The 7,518-nt window shown below is 34.7% G+C and overlaps 1 protein-coding gene across 1 annotated transcript in view; it reads right to left on the bottom strand.

Moving 5' to 3' along the window:
- Window positions 1-1,479: 1,479 nt before the first annotated feature.
- Smp_173820 (equilibrative nucleoside transporter, putative) overlaps window positions 1,480-7,518 on the bottom strand; it is a gene marked incomplete at both ends in the record, with an annotated part of 11,582 nt that continues 5,543 nt past the window's right edge. Inside the window, 3 exons of the mRNA XM_018792057.1 lie at window positions 1,480-1,594; window positions 3,557-3,756; window positions 5,807-5,892. Of these exons, the coding sequence (XP_018644955.1) occupies window positions 1,480-1,594; window positions 3,557-3,756; window positions 5,807-5,892 (401 nt within the window). The remainder of the gene's footprint in view (window positions 1,595-3,556; window positions 3,757-5,806; window positions 5,893-7,518) is intronic.

The following is a 7,518-nucleotide window of genomic DNA, read 5'->3' as shown; positions in this document are numbered from 1 at the left end:
ATTAAAGCTTGAATTTATATATTTTGTTTATTATGATATAATAAGTGTGGTTTGTTGACTTTTATACAGTATGTGATTTTGTTAAGTTGAATACAATTACGTTACTTATATTACTTATATATCACTTATCTTGGAAGTCTGATCAGCCCTAATGGGTTGGTGTCTGACCAAATCTCAACACGGATTCAAAAAGCTCGTTTGGCTTTTGCCAATTTATGTCACCTTTGCTGAAGACGAGATATCCGTCTATCAATTAAGGGATGAGTATGCTGCGCAGCAGTTTGCTCTGTTCTACTTTGCAGCCGTGAAACATGGCCATTAAGAGTAGAAGATACTTGTAAGTTATACTAGTATTTGACCCCAGATGTCTTAGAAATATTGCTCGCATTTGCTGGGATCACCGGGCAAGTAATAGTGTGGTTAGACGCGGGATAATAGGGAATGATGGTAAATCAGTTAATAAGGCTGTAATTCTTTATCGACTGAGATGGTTGGGCCACGTGTTACGTATGCCTTAACGCCGATTACCACGACGCGCAATGCTGACTAGTATTGGGGATGGTTGGAAGAGAGTTAGGGGCGGCCAAACCAAGACGTGGCATCAGTGCTTGAAGTCACTAACTTCTAGTCTGAGCCATGTTTGTAGATGCAGACTACTTGGTTGGGGTCTGTGCGACTATCGTAACCAATAGTTGGAAGCTGTGGGTGACATGGCTCAGAATCGATCACAATAGCGTAGGTGTATACATTCTTTATCTTCCCTTAAACCGTGAGATTAAAATTGCTTCATATCTTTCTTTCTTCCTGTACTATATCCTTATATGCAATCTTTCTTTGATATATTACCATCATTAAATTAACTACTTCTATGAATTCGGTGTTGATCTTGTTGTGCTAACGAGGTATGGCAACTTGGACCGATGCATATGTGGGCGTGGTCCTACGTTGTAGCTGACTGACTGACTGATTATCGATGTAGTATTATCTAGAATAACTTAAGTATCAAGAAAAAATTCGTTCATCTATTTCACTAATAAATTTTATTAATTAAAAGTTTATGAAGTGTCAAATTATGATTAAAATTTATCATTTCATCAATCAAAAGTTATAAAAACATTCAATATACAATGAATAAAAAGTCAAAATGCAATAATAGTGGCCCAGTGATTTGTTTTTTTTTATTATTTAAAAAGGTAATAAAATATAAAAAAAATTGTCACGGGTAAAAAAAAGGACTGTTAAGAATTTCCTTTATTGGTAAAGTTAATATTATGTAAAATGATAATAGGGGTGGTGTTATAATAACCCACTAAAAATAATTATCAGTATTTAAATATAGATAATTGTTTCATCTTTCCAAACCATTCAATGTAATAATGAAGATAAAATATAACTATGGATATATTTATTATAGTGCATAAATGATCATATACAATATTTTTTATAATTAGGCCTATTTAAAATTTAATAGCAATTATATTAATATATAAGACTATTTAGACCTCGAGAAGCGTAAACTCCAGTGAATACTCCAAGAATTAGAAAGAATGCACCAAACATTCCAGCTAACGGAGCTCGATCAGGTGAACAACATCTGAAAAGTAAAACAAGTTGGTATAAAATCGATTCAGTATTGTACAAGCTAAGGTTTCATTGATAACAATAGCCTAGAAATAATCACTGCAGTACTGTGTGGGTTAGGAGTTGGGTGTAAGATTCATTTATAAAAATCCAACTGAACTACCTATTGTATTGCCTCACAAATTACTAGAACCTTCATTATATGTGTTTATGTTTTTTATAATTCCCAGTATATCTTCTGGTATATATTAATTACACTAACGTGTTTCAGTCTTTCATGAGTTTCGGACAATCTGTGGAATATGACGCAAGCCGATAGTTTAGACGCGTTCAAAGTAGGAATCCTCTGACGGTTGTGTATAAATCATGTTGACCATTTTCAGACATGAATGATAACCTTTCCAAACAGCACAGTCAATTCGCTGAATAAAAAGAGCAGGGACTAGGTCATCTGGGCTTGTTGACTTGCAGTGCTTGTTCATTGAAGATCTCTTCGTTAGGTGGCATCGTCTAGGAGGGATGGGACAGCTCAATCGACGTTGTTGGAGCAACAGAATAGCTAAACTGTTCCTCGAAAAAATTAGCCAATCATCCAAGACGCGTTTGGATGTTAATAATTGATATACCGTCAACTTCACAAATTGTTTCACCGGATATAGACTTCTTAGTTTCAGTGACTCAGATGAGTTGAAGCAGTAGCCAATATTTAGTAGATGCAGCTGCTGCTCTCACCTTGTTAGCTCGTTCCGATGATCGAGCTTCTCGGTTCGTAGGTCAGCTTTATAAAATTTCCTGACGTTAAAATGTACATGTATCATGAAATTCGCGATTCTCCTGAGAAAACTAGTATGCAACAAGTTGTAAGGGCCCTGCCAAAAACCAATGTTTGTAAACGAGGCTCGACCCGCTATTTTAATGGCATCGTTCAAACGCAGATAATGTCAGCCTACATTTGTTGGTGAATTGGAAGTTAACATTGAACAAAACGCCATTCAATGTTTAGTCGCAATCAAAGCTACAAGCGATTTGCACACAGCAATACATTCAGGGCATGACCTTTACTGGACACTAAAATGCAGGATTAAATTGGTGCAAACTAAGCCATTGTCAGAATCTAAATAGGTACTCTAAAAGGAGTTAAAGTCTTGTTCATATAGATGATAACGATAGCTGATCGCGTGTGAGCCTAGTCTTTAATTACAGAGGCAAGACGCTAAGTAGCTCGTTAGTCGTGAATGTGAGAGAAGTTGGTGCAGCCCAGAAACTGGTTATGACGTCCACAAAGGCACTGAGGCCGATAACATTATTTAACCTTCGACCACTAATTTCCTTCTGGCAAGAATCCTGACCGGTGCTTTTACACTACTAGCTATCACAATAACGTCTATTGAGCACTGAAAGAGGCGAGTTTAAACCATACATATGGTTTTAGAAAACCTATATACAGGTTCTTATTCAGTAGTAGCATTCACAAAATCGACGACTCAGCAATTCGAGATTGTTTAGACAGCGCATAACTCTCAGTAGACACGAGCTGCTGAGTTAGAGAATGAAAGTGCACACAAATGGGAATAAAACAAAATAGCAATTCAAAGCAGAGTAAAATAAATTCATTTGTAATAAGGTCATTGTGAGTAATGTTTTGGTAGGTAGCTAAGTGGATATGACAGAGGCCAGTATTCATAATCATTGACATATTTAAGTAGGGATCGGGATACTACCTGGTTGCCAAAACAATAGCAGGTGATTTCTGTAGAGAGTAACTAATTTAAACTCTCACTTATAAAAATACACCCTCGCCCCTTGAAGGTAGTGAATAAGACTTTCATGGTCAGTCCTTAATCACATGACCTTATGAGACAGCGGAGCAGAGGAATCTCACAACCCTCCCCTCCACCAGAGTATTATTATCATAATCAAATAATTTAATGAAAATTTTTAGCGCTGAAGAATTGTCAACGTAATATCAACTTACCTTGGTGCATACATTAAACCGAGTGACGCAAGATGTCCATTGCTTAATGCAAATAGAATACAACCTAATACGTATATATGATCATTTGTAATTAGAACAGATAGATGAGGATTATCAATTCCAAAATTACAGGATAAAAAGAATGGAATGAAGATAATAGTACGTAAAAATACAGGAATCCATAGATAACGCGGTCCTGGCTGTTTAAAACAAACAAAATATTGGACAAAGAAACTAAAATTTATTCAATTCGAGGCTTTTTTTCGAAAGTTCACATTGATGAAATTACATTTTGTAAATAATTCGTACGATATTCTTTCTAGATTACAATTTGTAGCGTATTTGATCATTTGAATGATTTGACTTTGAATTCAGTGATGATGAAGAGGTATAACGTTATAATGACGACAATAATAACATGTGCAGGGAGTCTTCTCTCAAGAAATTTAAAGCAATTAATCCCTTTGATAAATTTCGATAGGTGACCTTTTATTTTTTATATATAAATGTTCCTAACAAGTATATGTGTGATCAGATTGTTCGAATTATATTGCGCTGATATATCACATAGTTCTGATAATCTTCGTCTTCTTATTACACTATCGACAATAATAACACCAATTTCAAATAAACAAATACACTATCAAGTAATAAGGCAGTAAGGGCATGGTACAGATGTATATCGTATGTGCAGCCGTATCACCACAAAGAGATAACATGAACAAGGTGAATATTAACGTAGTAGTAGTATTAATATTATCACCCATACTTAAAAATGAGAAATAGGTAATGTGATTCAATGCACAGAAATAAAGGTTATGAAGTAGTTTTTAAACTCAGAATCTAAAGGGAGCAGACAAAAAAAAGTGGATGCACATGGACTAAAAAATTTCCGTTTGTTAAATTTCGGAAATGATTTATGGAATAACGACGAGTTCTTGAGATTTTCACAATGAATAAGGTTTAAACAATCAGATCATTACAATTATTCGCAAAAGTATTTCACAGAACTAAAGATCTATCTTTTTTTGTTTTTGAACAATGTAGTTATCATAATTGTGATTTACTTTACGAATCAATCCATATGATATGTACTGTTATATGATTCCAATATGTTTACTATAGAATTCTGTAGTAATAATGACTTCGATACAGTAAGTCCATGTGCATCTACCAGTTCAGTGCTCTTGTGGAGCAAGGTACGTAGGTTGTATCCAGCACCTGCTTTCGACTCGGATAAGAGAACATGTCCCAGTGTGATTATATAAGGGTGAAAAGGAAGCGACTAGAAGTTCCATTCTTCAACATACACACGAATCTAATTGCTCTACCGATCCACAGGTTGATTTTAAGGTTGTTTATACAATTCGCCCAAATCTACCAAGATTTCTTCATATCAAACTCCTTAAAACAGTAAAAGCTCTTGTCATCCATGAGTTGAAGCAGGAACTATGAGTACAAACGAAATACGTCTTATCGTTACCTTTGCCTGAAACTATTATTATTATCAGCAAACACGGATAGTGGCTAGCAGTGGAATCTAGGACGCGCGTTTCGTCCTATTTGGGACTCGTCAGCTGGATATTGATGTTTACTCTGGGACTCGAATCCAGAACCCTTCGCTTCAAACACCATCGCGTTATCCACTTAGTCTCAAACATTCTTTAAAGAAAGGTTATAAGTTAGGCTGCTCTGTGACACAGTTTTTTTTATAGTGTCCTATGGACTTTCTAAAATTAGCTGTAGACTTTAATTTATGGTATAAACATGTCAACATTGAGTTTCTTATAAGAATAATGAGAAATATCATCTTGTGATGTAATACTCTATAATCTGTAGTATATGCAATGACAATTCATACTAATAAACTGGTTCTGCAAATCAAATAAATGTTTTGTTTATAGTTCGTCCAATTGCAACCAATTCTTTTGATAGCCTTGTTAACTTGTGTGGGATAAAACAAATTAAAAAATGAAATAATGATGAAGTCATACTGTTATTTGTTTGAAATACAAATAAGAACTTGTTTTGAAAGATGACAATATTAAAACTAGAGGACCTTATACCAATCATTATAGGAAAAAAAATTTCAAAAAGTTAGGAAATATTGAAAAATCACATTTTCTAATATACTTAGGGAAATAATCTAAACAAAATGGTGAATATCACATTGTTCAATCTCATATTTATTACACATGAATAAAACAGATAAAAGTACTGAAAATATTGCAATAAAGTTAATGAACTTACAAATTGTATCCAGTTACATAGAATACATCCCAACATTGCAAACACATTGAAAAATAAGAAACAAGTTACATCAACAAACCAGAGAGCTAAAACAATATTGTAAAATTAAAAAAAAACAATCACTTCAAATAAATATAATGAAAATTCAAATGTCTAACAAATATTAATAATTATTATAAGAAGGAGTTTTGTGAAGATTTAGTATTTTCATAGTTGAAAGCGTGAGTCAATTGAAGCTAGACAACCAGGGAAAACCTGGAAGCACTGGAAGGCCGTTTCGTTTTTTCGTGGGACTTCTCAGCAGTGACCAGTGGAGTTCAAAACTACGTCTGTTGTGAGATATCAACTCACTGAAAACAATCGGTGAACGGTTGCTCAACTTCGTGGATCGGTTGGAGTTAGACATAAACACTATCGGATGACAGCTTAGTGGTCTATCGGTTAAGTGCTCTGGCGCGAGACTGGTAGGTCTTGGGTTCAGAGCTCCCGAGGCGAGGTCGTGGATGCGCACTGCTGAGGAGTCCCGCAATAGGACGAAACGGCCGTCCAGTGCTTCCAGGTTTTCCCTGGTGGTCTAGCTTCAATTGACTGACGCTTTCAACTATGAAAATAATAATAAACTAGAAATAAATGGTAGAACTAATCATGACCTTCAATTACTATCTGTCTTTCTTAAAAGTAGTTTAAAGCAATTAGTCCCTTTGATAAACTTCGATAATGTAATTAGAAGACGAAGAACTATGTGATATAGTAGCGCAATGCATTTCAAACAATCTGATCACATATATTTGCTAATATCATTTATGTATAAAAATAAATGGTCAACTAGACTGGAAATGGGGGGTAAGAGGAGACAAAGTCAATAATGATAATAATGTGAAGACAATTTGAAACCTAATCATTCTGGATAATGAGGTAATATTACCAGGGTAGGTTCAAGGTGAGAACAAACTGTTTTTGAATTCACAAAGGTGGTTTGAATTTTCGTACGGCAAAGGCTTTAATAAACCTTAGTATACGCCCTTTTACACACTAAAAAGGCCGAGTTTAGATCAATCTTATGATCTGTTTTGATTATATGTCTGGCAATAGAGGATGATGGATGTTTATCCTCAACTCTTATCCGGTCATGTGATACTATTTGTTTCTGCAACCATTTTGGTGCAAGTTCACACACCCTAATTTAGGGTGTAAAAGGGAGTATACTGAAGTTTATTGAAGCCTTTGCCATACGAAAATTCAAACTCCCTTTGTGTATTCAAAAACAGTTTGTTCTCACTTTAAACCTACCCTGGTAATATTAGCTTATTATTCAGAATGATTAGGTTTCAAATTGCCTTCACATTATTATTATTATTATTATCCACCCCATCCCCCAGTCTAGTTGACCGTTTATTTTTGTATATAAATGATCTTAGCAAATATATGTGTGATCAGATTGTTGGAAATTTTTTTGCGCTACTATATCGCATAGTCCTGATAAAAGTAGTTTGTTTGTCTTTATTCAAAAACAAAATTATCAGAGGGAAGATGGTAAATAAAGTTTAATCAAAATAACCGATTGTGTCATTGAATAAAAATAAAGGGAATTCAGAAAAAAGTATGCACTTCTGAGGCGTCAGTGATCCTTAAAATTCAAGTCCGAACTCTGTGTGCATAAATGATACACTTGACCTCTCATACTTCTTTGACCTTAATTCCCTATTGTATGT

Source organism: Schistosoma mansoni, assembly GCF_000237925.1.
Source record: "Schistosoma mansoni, WGS project CABG00000000 data, chromosome 1 unplaced supercontig 0010, strain Puerto Rico, whole genome shotgun sequence".
Lineage (NCBI taxonomy): Eukaryota > Metazoa > Platyhelminthes > Trematoda > Strigeidida > Schistosomatidae > Schistosoma > Schistosoma mansoni.
The sequence above is the reverse complement of the archived record's forward strand: the minus strand, read 5'-3'. Positions and strand labels throughout refer to the sequence as shown.